General features: G+C 39.0%; 1 protein-coding gene across 2 annotated transcripts in view; it reads right to left on the reverse strand.

The window, feature by feature from the left end:
* Positions 1 to 24,847, reverse strand: part of Pex23 (tectonin beta-propeller repeat-containing peroxin 23) — a 107,894-nt gene that overhangs the window by 72,073 nt on the left and 10,974 nt on the right. For both annotated transcript variants that reach the window (XM_083136717.1, XM_083136718.1), the window contains exons 3-6: positions 21,847 to 22,029; positions 17,723 to 17,875; positions 11,934 to 12,026; positions 11,374 to 11,554 (exon numbers count right to left, since the gene is read on the reverse strand). In XM_083136717.1, the coding sequence (XP_082992843.1) occupies positions 11,374 to 11,554; positions 11,934 to 12,026; positions 17,723 to 17,875; positions 21,847 to 22,029 (610 nt within the window). The remainder of the gene's footprint in view (positions 1 to 11,373; positions 11,555 to 11,933; positions 12,027 to 17,722; positions 17,876 to 21,846; positions 22,030 to 24,847) is intronic.

The raw sequence follows: 24,847 nt of genomic DNA on the forward strand, positions 1-24,847 counted from the left end.
AGGGAAAAGTGTGTTCATAAAAATGTGTTATTAATGGTATCCACAAATGATATGCTCCGAGGGAAGGACACCAACCAGGTGTTCCGGAACCTCCAGGATATCATTTACACCCTAAAGAGGAAAGGTGCTCAGAAGGTCATTGTTCTGACTCCTCCACCAGTTCCCAGGTTAGCCAATGAGAACCGACACAGGTTCTGGGCCATGTATGACTCACTAATTGCAAAAATATTATCCCTTGATGATAATAGCAATGTAAGGGTTCTGGATTCCTCATCGAAATTTGTGCACAAGGGCCAAGAAATGAACATGTCGCTGTTCGAAGAAACCATGGGTTACGGTCAAAACATGAGACCCGACCTGGTTCACTTCAGCCCACGAGGTATGGATGCCATACTCAATGCACTCGATGAGGTAAAATGGTTCACCAAACCAGGTCACACACCCAAGGGTAAACAAATGGGATCTCAACAGAGTGAGATGAATGCCATTCTGCCCTACGACCAACCCTCGGGAAACTAGCCAGTGCTGCTCTCGCAGGGGGTGATGGTGGCCAAGGTGTAACAAATCCTCCTAGGTTAGTAAATATAGCATTTTTGAATTTGGATGAATATGACTCAATAGAGAATGAGTTCTGTAGCTCCAGTAACAATTGTGTAGTCCCTATAAATAAGCATAACAATAGGTACGGTACGGTAATACAGGTGACTCTGGTGGATGTACCTACCAAAGCGCTTGTCGATTCTGGAGCTGAGGTATCTGTGCTGAGTTCCAAGATGTGGAAACAGATCACGCACAATACATCCCGGCCCAGACTCATTAAGTGTGACAATATCAAGTTAGTAGATTACTCAGGTGCTAAAAAGCAAAAAATCCTAGGAACTGCTTCAGTAGGTGTCATTGTCGAAGATACGGAGATTTGTGTAGAGTTTGTAGTCGTAAACGAACTCAGCATAGACTGTATTTTAGGTTTAGACTGGTTATATGGAATTAATGCACAGATAGATTTTTCATCCCATCAATTAATGTTCAGGAAAGGGTCACACTCCACGATCACTAAGTTCTTGCCAATAGGTCCAGATGCAAGTCAAGACGAGGAAGCACAGATCCACAAGCTGGACATATTTCCCCTGGATACCTTCCAGAAGTCTGACATGGCATCCATACCCGAGATACGAGATGTCGCAAACAATGCAACCAGTATCTCCCAAGCTCAAAAGGAACAGTTGTTTGAAACACTGTGTCAAATGAGAACTGTTTTCAGTGACCGCCCAGGCAAGTGCAACATTCACGAGCACAAAATTACCCTCCACAAGTCTGAGTATGTAGCTAGAAAAAACTATCCCATCCCTGTAAAATACAAAGATGGTGTAGCGGAGGAAATCAAACAGCTCATTGAATGGGACATAATTGAGCCCTCAAATTCTGAATATGTATCCCCAGTTTTGGTAGTACAAAAGCCGAATGGATCTCTACGTCTCACGTTAGACCAACGAGAGATCAACAAACTTATCCTGCCTTTAAAATTGAAACCCCTCAACATGGAGGAAATTTTCACACAATTCCAAGGTAAAAAGTACTTTTCAACCTTAGATATATCTTCTGGTTTTTGGCAGATAGGCCTAGAAGAGGAGTCTAGGAGGTACACTGCTTTTACTTTCAATGGCAAGATGTACCAATTTAAGCGACTAATCTTTGGTCACATCAATAGCATGCAGGTGTTCATTGAAGTAATGAATAAACTGCTGAGTGGTACCGAGGAGTTTGCCTTAGCGTATGTCGATGACATCACAATCTTCTCTGCCACCTTTGAAGAACATTTAGTCCACATTAGTAAGGTACTTGCCATTTTTCAAAAGGCTAACATGACCCTTAAATTGTCCAAATGTTCATTTGCCAGAGAACAAATTAAGTTCCTAGGGCACATAGTCAATTCCAAACACATATCCATGTGCCCGGAATATGTGGAATCCATATCCAACCTGCAACCCCCTGCTAATATCAAACAATTGCAGAAAATATTAGGTTCTTTCGGGTGGATTCGTAAGTTCATTCCCAGCTATAATGAATACACCCAACCTCTTTACGACCTGCTACGAAAAGGATCCAAATGGCAGTGGGACGAGAATGCCCAAAAGGCGTTCGAAGCGCTGAAGTCAGTAGTCCAGGAAGACTGCAAACTATTTCACCCCAACTTCTCAGAGAAGTTTTACCTCCAGACCGACGCCTCGGGATCAGGGGTGGGGGGATTCTGCTTCCAATACTGTGAAGGAGAGAAGAGGCCATTGGGATACGTTAGCAGATCTCTGAAGAATTACGAGTTAGGATATACCTCCACAGAACTTGAACTCCTAAGCATCGTATGGTGCATAGAGAAGTTCTCATTTTTATTGCAAGGTCAGACCTTCACCATCCTATGCGACCACAAGAGTCTTTCATGGCTCAACTCAGCCTATTCATGGAACGTACGCCTCACTCGGTGGTTCCTCAAACTCCAGAACTACAAGTTTGATGTAGAGTATGTGGCTGGTCGTACGAACTGTCTAGCGGATATGCTATCCCGCATCCCGGAAAGACAGCAAGAGATGGTTAGACGTGTCAACCCAATTCAAGTGTTACCCCAACCCATAGCTAATCTGTCCGGAGACGATCTCCAGAGAGAGCAAGAAAGGGATCCCGGGTCCAAAGCAATCATAGATTACCTGCAAGGGGTGAAACAGGATAACAATCCTAGGTGCAGAAATTGGAGCAAGCAATACCAAATGGTCAATGTCCTGCTAGTGGTCAAAGACTTTCACTTTGTCGATAAGTTCAGAATATACATTCCCGAATCTTTAGTTTCACGGGTGCTCACAGCATATCACAATGATGATGGGCACCCAGGAGTAGACAAAACACACAATAAGGTGTTCCGTAGTTTTTTCTGGCCAGGTATGAGGCGAGGAGTCAAGGCTTGGGTGACTGACTGTGTTCAATGCCAGCAGGTGAAACCGAACCTTCATCCCCCTCGGCAAGTCTTGCAGGCCCATCATGTCAAACAGTTAGGAGCAACTCTGTTCTGCGACCTTGTAGGCCCACTCCCAACCAGTAAGCGCCAAGAGAAGTACATTTTCACCATTCTGGAGGGATGTTCAAGATACATAATGGCATACCCGCTCAGAAATTCCACCACTCCCTTAATATTGAGGAAACTCATAGATATATATTTTGTACATTTTTCACTTCCTCAAAGAATTGTAGTGGACAATGGTCCCCAGTTCAGGGCCAAGCAATTCACTCAAACCCTTGAAAATATGGGAATTCAGGTTCTGTTTATACCATCGTATCTCCCATCCGCCAATCTAGTTGAGAGGACGCACCTCGAGATGGGAAAGCTCTTAAAGCTCATGTGCAATGAAAACCATAAAACATGGTCAGATAAATTACCAGCAGTGGTTAGCATTATCAATCACTCGATCAATGACACCACTGGGTACGCACCAGCAGAACTTAGGCTACATGTTTCACTCAGGAACCCCGTTATGGAACACTTTCATATTCCTACAGGTGAACAAACCGAATGGGATCAGCAATTGTTCATGGCTGTATCCCGGACGGCCGAAAGGCGAAACAAAGCCAACAATAAGGTAAATGAGTCACAGCAAAACAGAACTGTGATCAAAGTGTATGATTTAGTTTTTCTTAAATCCCATCTCCAAAGCAAAGCTCTAGAGGGACAGACCCACAAATTGTTCCACACCTTCTTCGGTCCATTAGTTTGTAGTGATCGGGTGACAGATAACATATTTAATCTTGTTCATTGTGTTAGCGGTAAGAGCCTACCCAACCAACATGTCAATAACATGAAGTTGTGGAGGTGTAGCTATAAGGTGTATAGTCATTACATTGAGAAGCTCAGACTACTACATCCGGTGTTAGCATCGAGAGTACCTCAAAGAAGTTAATTCAAGCCAAGGGGCCTCTGAATTCAACGAGGACTCAACCTCAATCCCGACGGGGTGCAGCCGTTTCCCTACGACTTGCTTTGTCTGTTGGTAAGACGAGTAACTGCGCACAAATGGCTCCACCCTCGTACCCTTGTGATACTTCCCCATGGAAACTGTAGATGTCTGCTCGTCAGCTCTACGTTTCTTCCTAAACCCGATATCAGTAGGACCTAGGAGAGAAGTACGCGACGGTACGGCTCCTGCGCTATAGTATTAGTCGCATAAGAGGTATTGGTATCCCTCTAGCGCATCCAGGGTAAGACGCACGGATAGGAGTGTACAACAGGTACAAGATGAGGAGAAAAAGCTACACATTTTTCGAACACTAGTATTAATATATGTTAAAGGTCAGAGGTTTTGTGAATGAGGTTCTGTCTGGTCTGTGACATTCACCCATTTGTACATAGGGTAGAAAAATTTATGTCAAGATCGTGTAAGGGATTATTTTATCATTGTATGCAAAAGTCAATTTCAGTGTTGTATACCAGAGTATTTCATTGTTATATACAAAAGATTATTTCATTGTTGAGTATAAAGGTCAATTTCATTGTTGTATACAAAAGTATTACTTCAGTATTATATGCCAAGGCAATTTCATTGTGGTATAAAGGGTAATTTCGTTGTTGTCTACCCAGACCATTTCTTTGTTGGACACAAAAGTGAGTCCAACCATCATATAGAGGTTTATTTCCCTATGAGTACAAATCTATGCTAGATCGCTCACTACCAATGAAGCAAAATATTGCTTAGCAATCATTGGGTATTTGCACTACCGATGGGTTGGGTTCGACCAAACCAGGGTTAGCAGTAATAAAAATATGCGAGCACCCCCAAACATATAGGGTTGTTTATAAGGAACAACCCAAAAACCAACAAGGGTAAGGTCAAAGCCTGCATGTGAAGTGGGGCCAGTGAGTACATCACTCCAACTCCCCCTCAGTGTCACCACAAAACCCCGGAGCAAACATACAAAAGTGCATGGTGTCATAGGCAGCAGCAGACCCCCAAGCATATTATACCAGGAACTAGAGACAATCTTTTCAGCGTTCCAACAATATGGGGAAGCAGGGAGTGTGTCAGGGGTTCGTAATCGAACAATGACATCCAGAAACGAACCACCATGACAATCCTACAGACTTCACAAAATGAGTGCATTCCACAGATTGTACACAATCCCAATGGACAGCCAGGTCGAAGCATTGTTCCGCCAAGCGAGCAACAAAAACATTTGATGGCCACGCAAAGTGCACAAAGCCAGGCGACAGCTATCTCCACCTAAGGAGATATTGAAGAACAATTGTGAGGTGACCAAATGTGGACAACATACCAAGGTGTATGCTGAACATTTTTTGAAGGTACTGCACCCTCAAGTGAATGAGGGGCAGAGACATTAGATACGTACCTAAAAACTACTAAGCAGTTCGAATACAAAAACTGTATTCAGTGCGGCAATAAGCAGATATAACATGAATGACTAAAATCATTTATTGAAAACTTTTAAGTGTGTTATATTAACCATGTATATACCGTCTAGGAAATCGTTCGATATATCGGACAGAACAATATCTCAAACATAGATCCAAGTGACGGGCAAGAATAATTGCAAATTTATTTTCTTTCATGTATATGTTCTTTTCGGACCAGCATGGTCTTAACAATTCAGTGTGTATATAAATATTTTGTGTATGTATTTGGGTATAGTGTAGTAAAGGGTAAAGAAAAATGATCCGCTTCACGTATCCTTTTTCTTTTCCCGAGGGCCCGGGATATGTATAACCAACCAAAGGTTGGGTATACATCCCCAATACATACAGGCAGCACTCCACTCCAACCAAAGTACAAGGGCAATTCAATTCAGGTAAAATTAATAGGAATAGACATTCCCAGATATGTTAAGATTAACAGAAATTAGGCCTAATTAGTAAAAGTATGATAAAACATCAAAATATTAAGTAATTAATAAGCCCCAGACCAAAATTCATTGGTTATCAAAGAAACAACCTTTTGTTGATAGGAGAATTCAGAGAGCACATGTTACTTTTCATGCAAATTTTTTATTAATACAGATATTTTCAGGATAATATTTGTGCAAGCACAAATTAACTTGCTTTCCCTGAAAATAACTCCAAGTCACACTTATATGTGCAAACAAACCACAAAAACATCAAAAAATCGATGTTTTTGGACAAAAGACAATCGGTCTCACAGCACCAGAGCCATCTGGTGAGAGTCAGTGGAACTAGCCCTGACTAGACTGCCATCTATTGGGCTTCTCAAGGTACTTGATGAAGGCAAGTAACCCAAGGTGCTGTGGACCAATCAGATGGCCTCATGGGCGTGGCTACCAGACAATGAGTCTGTGATAGCTTTTAACATGTGAGGAAGCCATCTTGATCTCACTTCTTGCTAACAGTTGGTACAGTTAACATCGCTCCAAGTTTTGGGCCAGAGTAGGCCAGTGGAGAGAGGACAATGGAGTCACCAGTGTGTGAAATATCCAATAAGGGCTTAGGAATAGTCCTGTAGGGTATAATATGAACGAATTACAGCACTGGAAGTGTCTTAAAGTGCATGGAACCAATATCCATGAAAATTCTGAAATTCTCAAAAGCACATGGTGAGGACAATGAGCCTCCAGGAAACCATGATGCTTTGTATCCAAAGACATCCATAATTAATCGGCACATCCTTTGTGATATAGCTCCCTGAAACCGTTCATTTGCAAGACAATACCCATATGTCTTAAGATACCGCTATATTTTTAGTGCAGACCCACAAAAAATCTCCCCATTTATAGTTGGAGTGACAAGTGTGCAACAAGGCCCAGGTGTGGTAAGGTGAATGCAGAATATGTAAGTACAGTGTTTTTATTACCCATTTTGTTGGTTCCAATTGTAAAAACAATCTTATAAGTTTGTGCAGTGCTTGTATATAGTTAAATGTATTAGTACCCCGAATATTAAATGTGTCTTTCCAACATCTTGATTTATCAATTCATATTTGGGCGGGTAAGTCCGGGAAGCGTACCTCTCGCTCCGGAATAACTAGGCTGAAAGTCCCTATGATACACCAGCAATCATTCCTCGGAATGGATGCTGGTCTACTGGGGACATCCTCCATGTTAATGGTCACTGGAGGACAGCATAGAGCTGCATGGGGATGGGTGCGTCCAGGTTGCACAGCAGAGTAGTTTCATAGGTTCAATCAAGCCCAAAGTGGGTGAGTAGGTTAGGTTAGCCTATCCTATTGTTCGGCAACATAACCTGGAGGCACGTATCCCTGGACCAGCCGCGTAGACAAAGCCATTCAACTCCCGAATCCATCGTCTGTCTTTATGTCTTTGTCTTTTGTCTCTTGCGCGGATCGCAACATGTTAAACTCTTGACCCACACTGCTGACATACATGAAGGAGTGGTTAGCAGAGCACACTACGTCGGCAAGAACACTGGTTTGATTCCCGGCAACCTGGGAATGGGTGTTCTTTAAGAGTGTCCCTTCATCAATTTCATCATATCGTCACTCATCTTCATCTTCGTGTTTAGCCAATAGTGACAGAAAAGCGACAAAAACAAACAAAAGCAATCAATCAATCAGTCTTAATCCCCACCGACTCTTTTCTCATATGTAGCACCAAAAAAGTCTCGACATGAACTCCTCCTGCTAATTCTTAAACATAACTCAGGTCTTCTAATGGCTGTTAATATATTTTCAAAAAGAGAAGAAGAAAGCACTAATGATTTCCCAATTACATTCGTTTCATGACGAAAAATTTGTTAAAAAGTTTATCAAGCAACTAATATGCAGGCCTCTCCGATGTTGTAGTTGTAATATCGTCCCTCATAAACTAGGAGTTCGGTTTCGATATGTACAGGCACATAGTGATTCAGGTCCCACTTTAACATGTAGTTCCAGCCCCAATTAGTCTGTCAGCATATGAAGAAGACTTAAACAACATCCAAACAAACGAATTTAGCTGCTGTAATTATTAAAATTAATATGTGATTAAAATCGCAATTAAGAACATTTTAAAATTTCATATAAACAAAGTAACGCTAATAATGGAATATAATGCAACTCAACATAAAAAACTAATTTTGATTTAATTTCGCTATTTAGCGTAAAATAAACTAAATCAACCAGTCAATACCTTCTCATATTTCTGAATAAAAAGAAAAGCCTAAAATTTCCAACAGTCCTCCGTGACCGTGCTATCTAAGGCACTGTCGTTTGGACTCCAACTGCAGGACGGCATGGGTTCGAGTCTGCCTGGGTTCAGTCTCTGGGTTTCTCGGTCGGTGTATAGGACCGGTGGCAACCCACCACCGTGAAGAAATTTGGGAGCTCCGAGTGAGTAGTGTAACATAAAAATCTCCTCTAACGGTTGAGGGTTTGACTTGCCAACTCCACGTCACCCCATTACCGGTTGAAGATCTCCACACTTCTAGGTAGGATTGTGGTAGGGAGACTGGCAGTCAGAAGATAGACCAAGGTCCTTCCAGAGCTGTAGAGCCATGCAATATGTTAAAATTTCCAACAATTTTCGTTTTCAGTTTGATTGGTTACCTAGGTTAAAATTTACAATGACACACAATACTACTATTTACCCTGGACCAGGCTTTGAGATGCCTTCTATCTCTCCAGAAACTGGCATATTTCTTAGTTAACGTCACTTCTCTCTGCCACTCTTGCCCAGTCGCAAGAATAAAAATGAATGATTGTTTGGTGAGATTTGTGAAAGGGCACTCCCAATGGATACGCCTATGTCCAAGCTGAGACTCGAACCCGGAACCTTCGATGACGAGACCGTGAAGAGACAACTAAGGCAGCAAAGGTTTTTGTTATTTTATAGGTCACTGTTCTATCTCCTATGTTAATCTCGACAAAGAGAAAAGATAAACTGATGAAATGGCAATAGCAAAAACATTCATGACTGACCAGGGTTCGTACCTGGGACCTCTGGCTTCGCAACTCATTACGTTGTCCATTTGTTTTCAGATGTCTTTATTTGGCTCTAATTCCCCTACATTAGTTGTAAAAAACACATTTTTTGTAACAAGATCAATATATCAAATACTGTTTTTGAACTGACACAACTCATTTAAGAGATTACGTGTGTGAGCGAACACACACGCACACAAAGACACCAGAGAGACACATTTGTCACTATCGTATAGAAATCCTAGCTCCCATAGACACACGTAGATTCATTCCTGTGTTGCATTTGTAAAGCCGCACTTCTTTTCCTAGTATGGTGAGTGACATTACAGTGAAATGATCCTGTAATTAACTATAGATAAGTTGCAATTAGTAGATTGCATGAAGTTGTTTTCAGGTAAAAAAAAAAAAAGATAGTGTTATACTTGATGTATTGTTGCCAGCCTACATGAATAAAATCAGCACATTTACGGGTGGGCACACGCAAAATGAAATTTATATATGTGAACATATCTGCAACCGCATTACTAATGTATTTGTATTTTTGGTTATATAGAGTCACTTTTCTACCACTTCTGGCCAACGCGACGATCAGCATGGATAACAATTAAATAAAATTGACGAAGGAAACTTCACAAAAAAAAAAAAAAATCCATGTGCAGGCCATGAATCGAATCTTGGGTGGCAAGATCGAAAATCGACTACGTAATGCCTTCGGCTGTCGAAGGGAAATCCACACTTCTCAGTGAATATCAGCAAAGCTAAACACCCCTCCCCTTCCTCCTGTAGGTTGTGTCGATCGAGTTCATTCAAGGTCTTGTTTGAATCGTGTTCAAGAGATAAATAAGCAGGTGGGCAGTGTGGATGGATATGAGGCCTCGGACATGCTTTTTTACTAGCCAGGACTGCCTTGCATAGCACGGCATTATCAGATTAGATGCAGGAGTTCTTCCTGAGCTGACTGTACTATAACTGAGAAAGTATTAAAGGAAATACGCCGTGGCATGTTTCGTGCATGCAAAGGAGCTACACAGTCATTCAAATTACCATCACCATGTGGACATCACAAAAGAAGGTGTTTGAAATTTGTACATGGACATGTTACAGGAATATGCTGTGCCTGAACTCATCCTCCAGCAAGACAAGAGCCCCATGACATTTTGCCACAGAAGTCCAATGTTTCTTTGATGACCACTTCAATGCAATGGATTGGGAAAGGATCTCGGTTCATGGTGTGACAACCACAGTTACCAGACCTTACTGTGCTCGAGTTTTTCTTGTGGGGTTTTAAAGACCAACTGTGTTTTACAAATGTTCAAGATCTGCCAAACTTAAGGTGTGTATACATGTGCGAACCGTTCGCAAACCGCTTGTTCTCACCATTGGGACGTGGTTTCAAGTGCCAGGCGAACTGCTTGTGAACTGTTCGGGCAATCCATTTCCTGTCGGTTTCTCTGACGAACACAAAGGTGTTCGCAGTTCACACTATAATGGCATCTTGCGTAGTTCGTTGCTTTTGGTCTGCTCGCGAACCTCCAGATTTTCTATTGGTTTTGTTGCAGTTTTTGATGTAATTATGGAGTGGTCAGAGGAAAATGCACTAAAACTTATTGGTATTTATGAAACCAAATCTTTACTCTGGGATAGTAAACATAAGGACCATTTAAAAAAAAACGTCGCTGTTTCCTCTTCTTCTTGCACAAAGTGGCCATCACTAATGCTGCACCACTCATCACCAAAATTGCATACTTTTCCTCACACAAAGACAAGATGAACACTGAACAAATGATTGCCGGTGGTTTGCGGTTTCCCATGGATCGTTGGAAGTTCACTGTAAGAATAGTTTCAGCGAACAGTTCACAAGCTGTTCACGAACAGTTCGGTTCGCACACGTATACGCACGCACCTTTACGTGAAAGAATTCATGCTGCAATGAACAATGTGACTCCACAAATGCTAGAGAACATATGTGCTGAGGTGGAATATCATTTAGACATTCACCATGCCACAAACAGTGTGCATGTTGAAGTGTACTAGGCACGTAATAAAATTTTCTGAGTTTATGTGTGTATGCAAGAAGTTTTGGAAATAAATCATTGTAAGTAAAGAAAATATAATAATTTCTTTTATTATAGTCCTAAGTGAAACACCTGGTATAATGGGGTGATAATGGGATGGAATGTGAAATTAGTTCTGCTGTAGTTTTGGCTATTTGTTAATTGATTTCAACAATTCATCTTTCATTGTTATGATTAACCAAATGAAATAAAAAATACAAAAATAATAAAACTGTAAATACAAAATAGATACGCTTAGATAAGGAGTAGAAAAAACTTAATTTGTAAGTCAAAACTTGCCTTCTATTAATAAATAAATAAAGTCCAATTAAGAAATTGGACTTCACAATAGAAGTGAAGTGTAGAAATCTAACACAGGACACGAAATTTGTTAATACCTTTTGGATTTTGCCTCGTTACTCCTGCCCTGACGAGAGCCCGTCCATTCCACAAGACACACCACGTGAGTCCGGTGGGCCCTGTGCTGATCTGGCTTACCTCGCAGCCGGTAGGAATTGGAATGGACGACCAATGAGATCCTTCGGGGGAAGTGCTGGACACTCCAGCTCGATAAATTACCTGAAATAATTCAAGTTCTACGTTAGAAAACATTGGTCTGTTGCGGTGTTGAAATATACTGTATATTAATAGAAAAACTTTCACTGCCTTGCTAACAGGGAAAACATGCTGATGAGATTATCTTAGACCAAATGAGTTCTGAGCAAGATTCTTAACTTTAGAGAGCAAAGTTCACCTTCATCTTTCGGGACTGAGAAGATAGCTCTTGAAAACTTGAAGAGGATGGTGAAAATTAGGGATTTTTTTTTCAATTTTCAAAACCAACAAATAAATACGTATAAATATATAATGCTCTTTGTTTCTGGTAATGTAAAAATTGATTGATTAACTGATTTTGCTTATGCACCACGTATCTCTACTGACTTATACAGCTACTTACCCTGCCATGAGCTGTGACTGCCCACACCATGAGATTCCCAGGTGTGCCTCCAGGAAGCTTCTCACCTCCAACACATATATCAATGAATGGCTCCTGCAATGAATACAACGTTCATAATATATGGCATTCCTCTCAACAGCTTATCAAAACTAACTAAGACAATTATGTACAGGGAGCAGCATGTACCAGGACTTGATTGAGTGACTGATTTGGTTTCTTTTACGTTGCTTTTCTGCCACTTTTGGTTAATTGCGAAGCTGAGGAAGACTGAAGATATGATGAATTGATGAAGGGGCACAGAAAAAAGTACACCCTTTCCCAGGCCAAAATTCAAACCCAGCATCCCCGGCATCGTAGCATGCTATGCTAACCATCACGATCATGGAAGTCCTTACCAGGTCTTAAGAACACGATCATCAGTACTGCTCTGACAGCTGAATGCAGTGTGGTCAACTCATGACATTTCCATCAAATTTCCAAGTTCAAATACTACCGGCGTGTGGGTCTTCCTTTGTGAGTTTCTCTGCCTAAATTTCACGTAACAGGGTTCCTACCCATTTTTCAAAAACAAATTCTCTGACTTCCACAGGTTTTCAAGTCTATGTTTAAGTAATTTTCCAGAACTCTCTATGGTGATGTACTAATAAATGTATTCTGTCTTGAACTTAGAATGTGAAGCAAACAAATCTAGCTTATTCAACATTACACATGATATTTCAGTTCAGTCACTTTTTGTTCATTAGTATACATATGAAGGTATGACATATTCGAATTATAAAACAATATATCCATTGTTACTATTATGAACAAGCGAAGATTCGAAAAGTCCCTTGTTTTTCCTGTAAATTGTGGGACAGATTTATGAAAATCGCTATAACTCCTAAATAAGTGCATTTTTTTTAAAGAAAAAAAAGTTTACTTATAGTAATGAGTAAGGCTAGGATTTTCATGACTTAGCATATTTTTTTTTGGTAAGGGTGATGTGTTCCCCAAACATACAGAAATTCATATTATGAAGAAACTAATTAAGTTAAGGTGCTTGTTAAGAGCATATTTTGGCATATTTGGCCATTCTTGCGTGATATAGCATATTTTGATGGATTTTCGGTCATATTCAGCATATTTTTGCATTTTCAAGAAAGATACAGTCATTTTCGAAGTGGATTCGTCCTTACTTCCATGTTTACTCGAGACTTTTTTTTTCTTTGGGCTGTAGCAAAATCTTGTTCAATTTTATTTGAAAATTTAGAGAAAGTATTTATTGTGCATTGCAACTCGGTGCCCATAAAGTGAACTAAAAATAGTACGTATGTGAAAATATCTCAGCATTTAGATATTGATGTTTGAAACAGTCAAGCTATAAGGGCATATTTTTCAAATTATACTGCATATCTTGTAAAATTTTAGGTCATAAGAGCATATTTTATTTTACGTATTTTGAGTAATGAGTAAAAATCAACACTTTGAGCAATATGTGACAATTAAGGGTCCATGGTGGAAGCGAGGGCAAAGTGCCAATTTTTGACCACATGGCAGCAATTAACATGTCATTTCTTGAAAACTAGACATGATATTTCATTTCTGTCTTTTTGTTCATTAATAAACATTTAAAGGTATTACATACTCGAATTACAAAACAATAAATCAATTGTTCCTATTATTAACAAGCAGCGTTTGAAAAAGTCCTTTGTTTCCCTTCTTGCTACTATGGAATACATATAAGATAAACTCCTCACCCACTGCATTTTCTTACATTAAGTTTTACATGTAATAATGAAAAGCAATTAAGGGTCCATGGGGGATGCAGGGGCAAAGGCTAAACGTTCGAATTTCTTGGAAGTTATTCAAAATTTCCGAATGATGTAATTTCAGTCTTTTCTTTTCAAAGTTGGGACACAGGCATTACATATCGTCAATGAGTGGTCTCTTGTCGTGCTTCCCTCCAAATTTGGTCCATACAGCATCCATAGGGCCGACACTATAAGCAAAATTCCGGATATTGTTCTGCAAGCTGGCAACACTGATGCTCTTATACATTGTTATTATTTTTTAGCAAAGAAGTATCAGTCTGTTTTCAACGAAAATTTACATGGTTGTACATACCGCATTTTTTCATTCACTTCAGTCTATTTTTTTAAATTAATTTTCTTCTTCTTTAACCCTAGGACGCATACCCAAAAATATTTACAACTTTACATAGGTGGGGTCTGGTAGACCCCATCAAAATATATCATTAAAAGTAATTAGAAATACATATTTTGTCTACAACAAGATAAGGAAATCACATATTAATGTCGTTTTGAGATATCCACACGTATTTTATCACAACTTTTACAAACTAACTATCTCTATGGCATCACAAAACCCGAAGGTTTATCGCCAAAGCAACATAAAACCTCCACCTCTTTCTGTCTTGAGCACTCCCAATCCAGTTATTACTATCCACACCAAGTTCTAACAGATCTATTCTAATATTTACCTCCCATCCTTTTACAAACAAACAAAATAATAATAATAAAAACATATTTAACCTTTTTTATTGTCAGATGCAGCAGAATTCACAACATTCTTTACAGTAGCACTATAAAGTAATTTTTTTCAACATTAGTACGTAATTAGTGTATTTGGAAGTCAGATTTCCATCTTTATTCACAAAAAATATTTGTTATTATCTCTAAACTATTTTGCTTATGTTCAATCATATAATGGATGATATCAACAAAAACAGGACACACACACAGGTCTAAAAACATGAAGTTTTCTTGTAATGTAACAGCATAAACTACATTTCTATCTCTATCGCAAGGCTGCAAGTTTTAAGTTTCTACTTGCATTCAGTGCAGAATACATTAGCACGCAAACAATTACACTCTTTCTGTCATTATTACGGGAACAAAGAAAGCATCTCTTTAGCTTTCCTTTCGTTGCTGTGGGGTCGTCAGAACGAGCAGCGATCACACCAAAACGCAAGAGATTGCTTGGGTTTTGTGCTCGTTTCTCCATGTTTGGTAATGTCAGCTGTATTGCTAACTCCTTCAGAAATTGTATTCTACTCGTCTTCACGTCCTTGCAGTAATGAGGATTTTGCTCCACAAAGAGAGTGAATGCATTCAGTGCGGCTATATCCATTACGTAGCTCAGTAGTAGTAACATTTTGACAGATTTTCCCTTTTTGTGAAGCGATGCGTCTACCTTCAAGATTTGTGCAATATAATATTTCATCACATATTACTTACGTAATGAAATACTCCCATGAGTCCTTTGGCGTGGTAGTTATAGTTCCTGGTGCAGGTCCAGGGGCATTGTGAAGCACATTGTGTTGACGAGTTTGTGCAATAGGTTTAGGAACAGAAGACCACATTGTACAATCTCTTCTGGTCAAAATAGTTGTCCTGGGCGTTTTCGAAGCATCCTCCTGCATCAGTCCTGAAAACTTTCTTCAGAGGATAAAACTCCCTCTTCAGCAAGCCACTCAGAGATAAATTCACTCTAATTACCATCTTCTGGATTCACAGAACGCTCATTCTTCCTTTTTTTAGAACACATTCTCACTGGTTGAAACAAATACCTTGAAAAAAGCTCCAAATCTCTACATCACACTCATAGGATGCAACACTAACACAAACCTGCCACGATTCAAGTATGCTATGCATCATTGATATTACATAAATAACTTATTTTTCAGCAAGAAAGGTGACAAGTTGTAAATAATATTGCTGATGCACAGCAAAAGGGCTACCGGAAGAAACATGACATATAGTATGTATTTCTTCTTCTCACAGTAATGCGGCCAAATAGGAGTATATCGCTTTATAGACGAATATTATGAACTAGATGTGAAGCTGATGCATTAGCGCATTTATGAAACACCTGTAAAAGCACGATGCTAGAGTTGAACGAGAGCAAAATGCATTGCTATGACAGAACTAGTGCCTAACATTACAGAAATGTATTATTTCTTGTTGGGGTCTGAACGACCCCACATATGGAAACATGGGGTAATGATACAAAATAACAAAATTCACAAAAATTGTTATTGGTATGGGGCTATAATTTCGTACGTTATAAGAACACATTCAGATGTAAGATGTCACGAACACTGAAGAACTGATGCGCATTTATTGTGTCAGAAGGTGCCTTAATATACTATGTGGGGTCTGAGAGACCCCACATATGCGTTCTAGGGTTAACATATTGAGGGGCACAATGTATAAATTTAACTTTTTGCGGAAAGTTTGAAAAACACACGTTTGAAAAGGCCCTATCCTCAAGAGTTAGGCTCCACTGTCAATAACTTTCCCATGACCCCTTAATTTCCCTGACTTTTTCAAGATTTCCAGGTCAGGGGGAACTCTACCAAATCATAGTTCATCCCCGTTATTGTGTTTAGACTAAATGAGACACAAAAGCACATAAATATAAGAAGAAATGGAATTTCAGCCACAAAATATCAGATGCAATAGAATATAGTACGGAGGGACTGATATGAAATTTTGACCAATACCCGATAAAGTACATATATAAAATTTACCAATAGCAATAACCGATATTGTAGCAATGCAATATAATATAAAATACCAATTGATTCTTGAACAGCATGAACGTTCACGGACTGGAATGACAAAAAAGCAGCATATTCAGACATTTACTTTTTAAAAAAGTACAAAATGTAGATTATATGTTTAAATCCACAAAAACTGTAACAAAATAGCAGTAAATTATAAGATATATATGGATACATCAGATTGGTAGCATTATCGGTAATCTTACCAATAAACAAACATGCTTATATTGGCTGATACTGGTTAATCTGTCCCATCCATAAAATACAGTTATCAGTTAAAATTTCATATTTGTCTATTCTTATACATGTGTAAATTAGTAATGAACCAATATTCTAGCAGAGAGAGAATTGCAACAAGTGATCGCAACAAACCTTGGAAAAGAAACCATATTTTTACATGTATTAGGCTCAGTCAATAAATAACGAGGCAGAAATGAGTCGACGGGCCCGAAATGGAGATGAGAAGTCCTGAGCCACTCCCCCTATACTCCAGATCTGTCGCTGTGAGACTTCCACATCTTCGGTGAGCTCGAAAAAGCAGAACGGTTTCAATCGGATGATGACGTCAAGGAGTATGTGCGCAGTTGGTTCCAACAGCAGCCAAAGGAGTTCTACGAGCATTCCATTTTGCGACTGGTGTCACAATGGGATAAATGCCTGAACAGTGTTGGACAATACTCCAGAGGTTCGTTACGTAAGTACTGTGAAATATCCTCTGCCTCATTATTTATAGACTGAGGCTCATACTTAACAAAACCGGGGTAAATGAGTTATACCATTACATTCATAAAAATAATGAACATAAAGGTAGAACTTTACACTAAGGTACTGGATATTTAAAGAAATACTGGATCAAGAAATTATGAATAATTTTCCTGATACACTAATATGTTTACATCGGCTGACACCAATAGAGAACAAATTACCGGATGTGCCGGTGTATAACATTTTTTGTATACATTTTTGAGGAAAAAGCTTTATCACTGAATTTATAATTAATTTATAGTAAACAATCTAACTAGGGAAGAATACACTTTAATCTTCGTCGCACACTGCAAGGAAGCAAGAAAGAAATCGTCCAACTCAGAAAACAGAAAATTTCCAGAAATGAAGGCATCTTATACGCTGGCAAATATGGTAAACTGTATAATTTCTAGTTCACTGGTCTGATCAAGAAACATATTGCAAATCATCCCATGATAAATGATACACTGTGTAGCTTTACCTGTGTAGGATCCTTATGAAGGGGTTCTACAGCACACCAAGAATTCAAAGCACTATATCGCCTGTAACGAATCCACTTTCTCCTTCGAACGCAGGACTTCCACTGCTTCTTAGGGTGATAAGTTGTTGGGAAATCAAGAGCATATGTCCATCCCTGTAAAGAAGTAAACTGTTAAATAAATGACAATGCACAGACTAATGAAGTTCAAGATGCAGAATTCTTGTGGTGTTAGTTTAAGAGCCATTATTTTGACATTCGACAAAGTGAGATAGTTGTATTTTTTTGATTGGTTTTTTATTTTATATGTTGAAGTAGGTCATGAGAAATGAATATTCTGCAATTTTGAGACCTTGAAAATTCTTTCCCTCCCTGTAGAATATGTCAAAGTTCAAGGTCAGACTGCACATTTTTCATGAAAAGTGAAACATGGGTAAGTATGGAGTGCTCTATCTTTGGAAATCGACAACATCCCAAACTTTTGTTTTGATATACTGTTAAGATAAGACTGTTTGCTTATATATATATTCAATTGTTTTGATGGGACATTGTTGCTTTCCATTGTCTTGGCTACAAAGAGGGTCTAAAATACAGTTTTTTCCTGAATATTCATTTCTCATGACCTACTTCAACATAGAAAAAAATGAAGCCAATCAAAAATTACAACTATCCAAATATCCCTTTTTTGTTCGAATTTCGAAATAATGGCTCTTAATATTAACATTTTGTCAAAATGCTCTTATAGGTTGACTCCTTGAGATGGCAAATGCACATCAAGAACTGACTTATCTGTTTACAGCATTTTTTTTAACACATTCCAGCCCGTAAACGACCATGTTTGTTTTAGAGTTTATGCTTGCATTTGCCCGTAAATGACCGGTGTCCATTTGTTCAAGGTTTTTTGGCATTTTCTCCCTTCGTGTTGATTTACGAACAAAAAGGGGTGCACCGTGTGTCTTTGAGGGAGGTCCGATGCAGTATTTGCATGTCCAGGGTGCCAAATTACCGAGGGCTCCAAGGGACCCACCACATTCAGATTCTTGGAGGACCAATGGAAGGGTCATCGTTAGGGGACAGAACCCTCAGAGGTCAGGTTCCTATCCATTGGGCTGAGAAAATCGACAAAAGAACATCATTTGCAGCCTCCAGGGTGCCATTTTGAAAAACTCTAAAATATAAGATGGCGGTCACATTTTTTTGAGGTAAGTTTGGATTCAGAAAATGCCTGGGCTGGCCTTTTAAATGCCCCTCCTAGAGCTGGGCATGGATGTGATAACTAAGAAAGTCTTCAGGTGTTTCTGAAGCAACAGAAACTTACAAAGGAATGAACTTCCTAAGTGTTTAAAAGGTGATGTAGAAAAACATAAAACTAGGTCATTCATACAAATGCACAGGCTACTTTGTAGAAGTTGTTGTTTTGATTAGACATTATTAACACTGTAATGATTACAATGATTAAACAATATGGATCAGGCCTATTAGATCTGGCCTGCTACTTTTTTCTTCACAGGATGACTTAGGATCTGTAAAGTTTGCACACAGCGGGTTCCCAATAGCTTACTGATCTGCACAAGAGACAGAAAGGAAAAGAAAAACATAGTGTTTTGAAGAGAATTGACAGCAGTGATGAGGCATGGGTCCATTTCCTTTAATATCACCTAGCAAACTTTTCTCAATTATGTGGCATGGTAGATCAAATCAGTACAATATCAAATCTATCTGCTTTTCTCCAGATTTTCAATGTACTCCAAAACCACATTTCATATTTGAGTTCACCAAGGAAACAACTGAAGACTTCTTTGGGCAGAAAATGCTGTAATTTACCAGTCATTACATGAGAATGAGTCAACAAACAATTTTTCCTACACAAATTGCATAAGAAAAAGAACGTAAATCCATGCATCTTGTAATTATTGCATTCGTTCATGAGTGGTTGAAAACAGTTGAAGAACTCAACAGCCTTCGCTAATACAATGACGATGTGTTCCATTCTCAATGTTGTTTCCTGTGATCTATGCAGCTCCTGCACGAATATTATGCATTACGCTGTTTTTCTTGCGAGAAAGTGCAAGTGCGAATTGAGTGGAACCTTCATTGCACATTATTCAAGGGGATCTTGGTCTGGAGGACTTATGCTCCATTTAGTACCATTTGCAGCCAAAAACCTTAAAATCTGGGAGATTCAGGTTCCTTTCTTTTGTACCTGGACTTTAAAAAACAAATTTTAAAGCTCAATGATAGGAAATGAGTGATTATAAGCAATGGATTTCTAAAGCTTTTTGCTAGAAAATGATTTAAGAAAGCCACTGGATTGCGAAGCCTTATTGGTAGGGAATGAATAACAGTAAACAGTGGATGGCTAAATCTTGATGTTAGGAAATGAGTGGAGAAAAAACACTGAATTGTGAAAGCTTATTGCTTGGAAAAGAAAAACCATAAGTAGAGGATTGCTAAAGCTCATCGCTAGGAAATGATTTGAGAAAAAAAAATACTGAATTGTGAAAGTTCATTGCTAGGAAATGAATACACATAAGCAGTGGATTGCTAAAGATGGTTGCTAGGAAATGATTTGAGAAAAAACACTGGATTGTGAAGTTCATTGCTAGGAAATGAATAACCATAAGCAGCAAATTGATGAAGATTGTTGCTAGGAAATGAATACACATAAGCAGTAGATTGCTAAAGCTCTTTGCTAGGAAATGATTTGAGAAAAAAAACACTGAATTGTGAAAGCTCATTGGTAGGAAATGATTTGAGAAAACTACTGAATTGTGAAAGCTCATTGGCAGGAAATTATTTGAGAAAACCACTGGATTGTGAAAGCTTAGCCCACTGAATTGTGAAAGCTTGTTGCTAGGAAATGATACACATAAGCAGTGGATTGCTAAAGCTTACTGGTATGAAACAAGTGACAATGACCAGTGTGGTATTAGAAAAAATTGCAGTGGGGGAAAATTCCAGCAACCTCTTTCGAAGTATGGGGATATTACACCAGTGGCGTATCCTCCCATGTTATCTGGTTTACCTTTGAAGTTGTCAGACTTCTGTTTCCAGGTCAAATTTTCAGAATATGCCACTGTACGAGGGTCATCCAGAAAATACAGACCGTCTGGTTATACAAAATGAAAAACACAATAATTATTGGAAAAAAAAAACAATTCTGTTACATACCTGAAGCTTCCTTCACTTCTCTACATAATCACCTCCTACATTTAAACATTTGTCGTATCTGGGCACGAGCTTCAGAATTCCCATGTTATACTCTTCTGCCGCTAGTTCATTAAGCCAGGTGGTCACTGCATTCTCCAACTCTTCATCACTTCCAAAACGTTTACCGCTCAGAAACTCTTTCAGCTTAGGAAAAAGGTGGAAATCGCTAGGAGCAAGGTCTGGACTATAGGGTAGAAGATCAAAAATTTCCCAGCCGAATTGATCCAGCAATTCTTGAGTTGCACCAGCAGTGTGAGGGTGGGAATTGTCATGCAGAAGCACAATTCATCCAGAAAGCATTCCTCGCCTCCTGTTTTGCATGGCTCGCCGTAGTTTTCTTAGAGACTCACAATAACGATTTACACTGATCGTAGTGCCGTTTGGCGGAAATGCGTGAGCAGTGTTTGAATGCAGTGACCACCTGACTTAATGAACTGGCGGCAGAAGAGTATAACATGGGAATTCTGAAGCTCGCGCCCCAGATACGACAAATGTTTAAATGTAGGGGGTGATCATGTAGAGAAGTGAAGGAAGCTTCAGGTATGTAACAGAATTGTTTTTCCAATAAATATTTGTGTTTTTCATTTTGTATAACCAAACGGTCTTTATTTTCTGGATGACCCTCGTATTATGCATGCATAGTATGTGGTCAAGGACCTAAAAATTTGCAACCACAACAACCTTTACAAACACCACCTTATCTATAACCTACAGCTTGTTCACAACGGATTGTGAAAGATCACTGCTAGAGAATCATTAAAGGAAAACAATTGACTGCAAAATGTCATTCCCAGAATTCCTCTGTCACCTGATGGATGCGAATTGGATATGTAAATATCGAGTAATCCTTTTATTAGACTAGAAGCACCAATACTTGTTGGATGTATGTTGAGAATGATATAAGAAGCACTACAAACCTCACTGTCCAAAGGATGGCCATCTAAGGTTGTCTCTAGGTGCCAGTCTCCCTCCCACTGCCAAGCCAGGGAAGGGAGGGTGATTTTATCCCAGCTTCTGTCCTTAGTTCCATCCTTACTTGAAAAATGGAATCTATCAGTGGGGAGAAGTTTCTCACAGAAACCATCAAAAGGGCTCCAACGCTGATATGTATGAAAAAGAAAATTAATAACTTACAAATGTAAGAAAATACATAAAAAAACAATTCATTAGTTTTGAAAGGACAACAACACAGAGTAAATATTATGAATGTATTGCTATAACATTTACCAATACTAATAACTAGGGCTCGGAAGTTGAAGACCTTTAAAAATACCTAAAAACGGAAAAAAGGACGTATAAATGTGATCCAAATTAATTATTAATTTCAGTTTTAATTACATATTTAATAAATATGCATGGCACCTCCTTATCTGACTTGAGATTTTTGCAAGTGCATGCTGTCTAGTCGTATACACTGTGCTGAAAACTTCGAAACAAGAGAAAGTTGCGACTTACAGCGCAACCTTCCAGACAAGTTACGGTTAAAGGACCTTGTACCGTACCTGCTTCAGTCGTCCAAAAATGTTTTTCTCTCGTTTCAGGGATCGGTTCAAATATATGTCTTTCTCTCTTTTTTTATTTCTTTACTACAGAAAGGATGTTTAAGAGGTGATGAACTGATGATGACTCGAATTGAGAATGGGCAGTAAAAACGTAGTCGAAAGGAGGTGAAGTTGCAAAAAAAAGCCGTTCAGACCTAAAAAAGGGACAAATAAAACCCACCTTTTTCTGGGCTACAATGACCCAAAATGAACATATATTATGTTGGGCCTCATCTTCAGACACTAGGAAGAAAAAGGATTTTTCCTCAACTTCCGAGCCCTAGTAATAACCTATGATGCATCATCTGAAATAAAATAGAAACTTTCTGAACAATATTCTGCAAATTAGGAAGTTAATGTATAAAATAATATCTCTCATTGCAGTTACATTTCTTAAGGGCATGCGATACATTTTCCACGGGAGTCTTCTCAAGCCCTTCCATCCGTGGCAGTGTGCCAACTTAGCTCTCTTGGAGCCAGATCTGGTTCTTTTGTGCACTCGTTCGGCTGTGAACTGGGACGCCCACCCCTGTGCCCCACTATGATGCCATCACTGGTTCCGGCCCACATAGACCAACTTTTGTCATAATTATACATTTTGCACGTGACGTGATATTGTTATATTGGCTGCGTCGCCTCATTCCCTCTTATCTCCCCAGCTACTTCTTTATAGTGCCGCGTTTGACGTGAAATTGACATAATATTGTTATCAGGGAATTCTTTATTTTCGATTTCATACGACCATCGGTGGATTATTGAGATGGGCGATGCTGCAGGATTTAGATGTTGAAAACTAAGAATAAATTGTCATCAATTTAGAGTTAACGATAATAGCAGTGCCCCCACCCCTTTGACAACTAACATTACCCTAGGAGGCACTTTATCCAGCCTTTGTAAATCTAGCTCCTTGAAAGTCAGTTTTAACTCCACTTAAGGAGAAATTTAGTTATTTTGTGCGCATCAGCTTTGGCAACACTGCCAGGAGGCAAGGAGAAAAGCATTGATCATATGGGAGTATGATCTGATTCGTTCTCTTGGGAATATAAAACTTCCGATGGAATAGAAAGAGGAGTCAACGGGAAGAGGGCACTTTGAAGATGATTTACACCAGCTGAAAAGTCAAAACTTCCATTTCATTAGCCGTAACTTGATGTTGAAGTTGATTCCCCATAAGGAATACATGGAATTCCGAAAATTATTATTCATCATATTTTTCAAATATCGTGTCCAGCTTAATAATCAACGTAAAAAAACACTTCCACTTGCAACATGGAGAGAAATTCATACTCTTGGATACATCCAGGTTTTTTTTAGTGGCAGTGCCCATTCGGACGATATTGAAATAAATGCACAATTGGTGCGTAATTGTATCACCTCCCCTTAAATAGTATTTCTCATCATCATCATCCTTCGCCATTTCCTGCCTCTGGCTGGGTCAACATAGAAGTCAAGCCTCTCCATTTTTTTCTGGTCTTCCACCACTCCTCTCTTTCCACGGTGTTCCAATCTTGTCTTCTTCTCCTAACACTCTCCCCTATCGGCTCTTTCCACAGACATCCTGGTCTGCCCCTTGGCTTTATTCCCACTCCTTGTGCATTGTAACCTCTTACTGGTAGTCTTTCTGCATCCATCCTCTTCATGTGTCCGAACCATCTCATCTGTGCCTGATCTATCATGTCCTGCAGCTTCACCACCCCCACTGTTTGTCAGATCTCCTCAATCCTTATTCTAGCCCTTCTAGTCTTCCCAAATATACTTCTTAAAAATTTCATCTCCACTGCCTGCATCTTTTGTCTCTCTCTGTCATTGTCCAAGTCTCCATATGTAATCATTGGCACATAGTATGTATTATACAGCAGTGGCGTCTCGTGGTCTCAAATTTGGCCGGGGCTTATTTTTTATAGAATTTAAAATATAATGACAATTCACATGAATTACAGAAAATAGGTATTTTTTTCTTCTAGACTACAAAACTGGACTTACTTTCTTGAAAGAATTTAAAATATAATGACAAATTACATGAATTACAAAAAAAAACGGGTATTTATCTTCTTCTAAACTACAAAACTGGACTTATTTTTTTAAAGAATTTAAAATATAATGACAATTCACATGATTAAAAAAGAAACAGGTATTGTTGTGCAACATACCTTTCTACGAACGTTGACTCCTGTTCTTCTGCTCAGCAAATTTTGTTATTACTTTTTCGTTGAAGCCCTCTATGTTTGAAATGTATTCTTTCTCTATTGTAAGCAAGTGCCAAGGCATTTGGTCTGTCTTGTCCCATTGCATTTCTTAACCAGGTTTTAATACGTTTCAATGTGCTGAAACATCGTTCAGATTCAGCTGTTGCCACTGGAGTTATTAAAAGTATGTT

The sequence above is a fragment of the Lepisma saccharinum genome, chromosome 15 (assembly GCF_977018435.1).
Source record: "Lepisma saccharinum chromosome 15, izLepSacc3.1, whole genome shotgun sequence".
In the NCBI taxonomy this organism is placed as follows: domain Eukaryota; kingdom Metazoa; phylum Arthropoda; class Insecta; order Zygentoma; family Lepismatidae; genus Lepisma; species Lepisma saccharinum.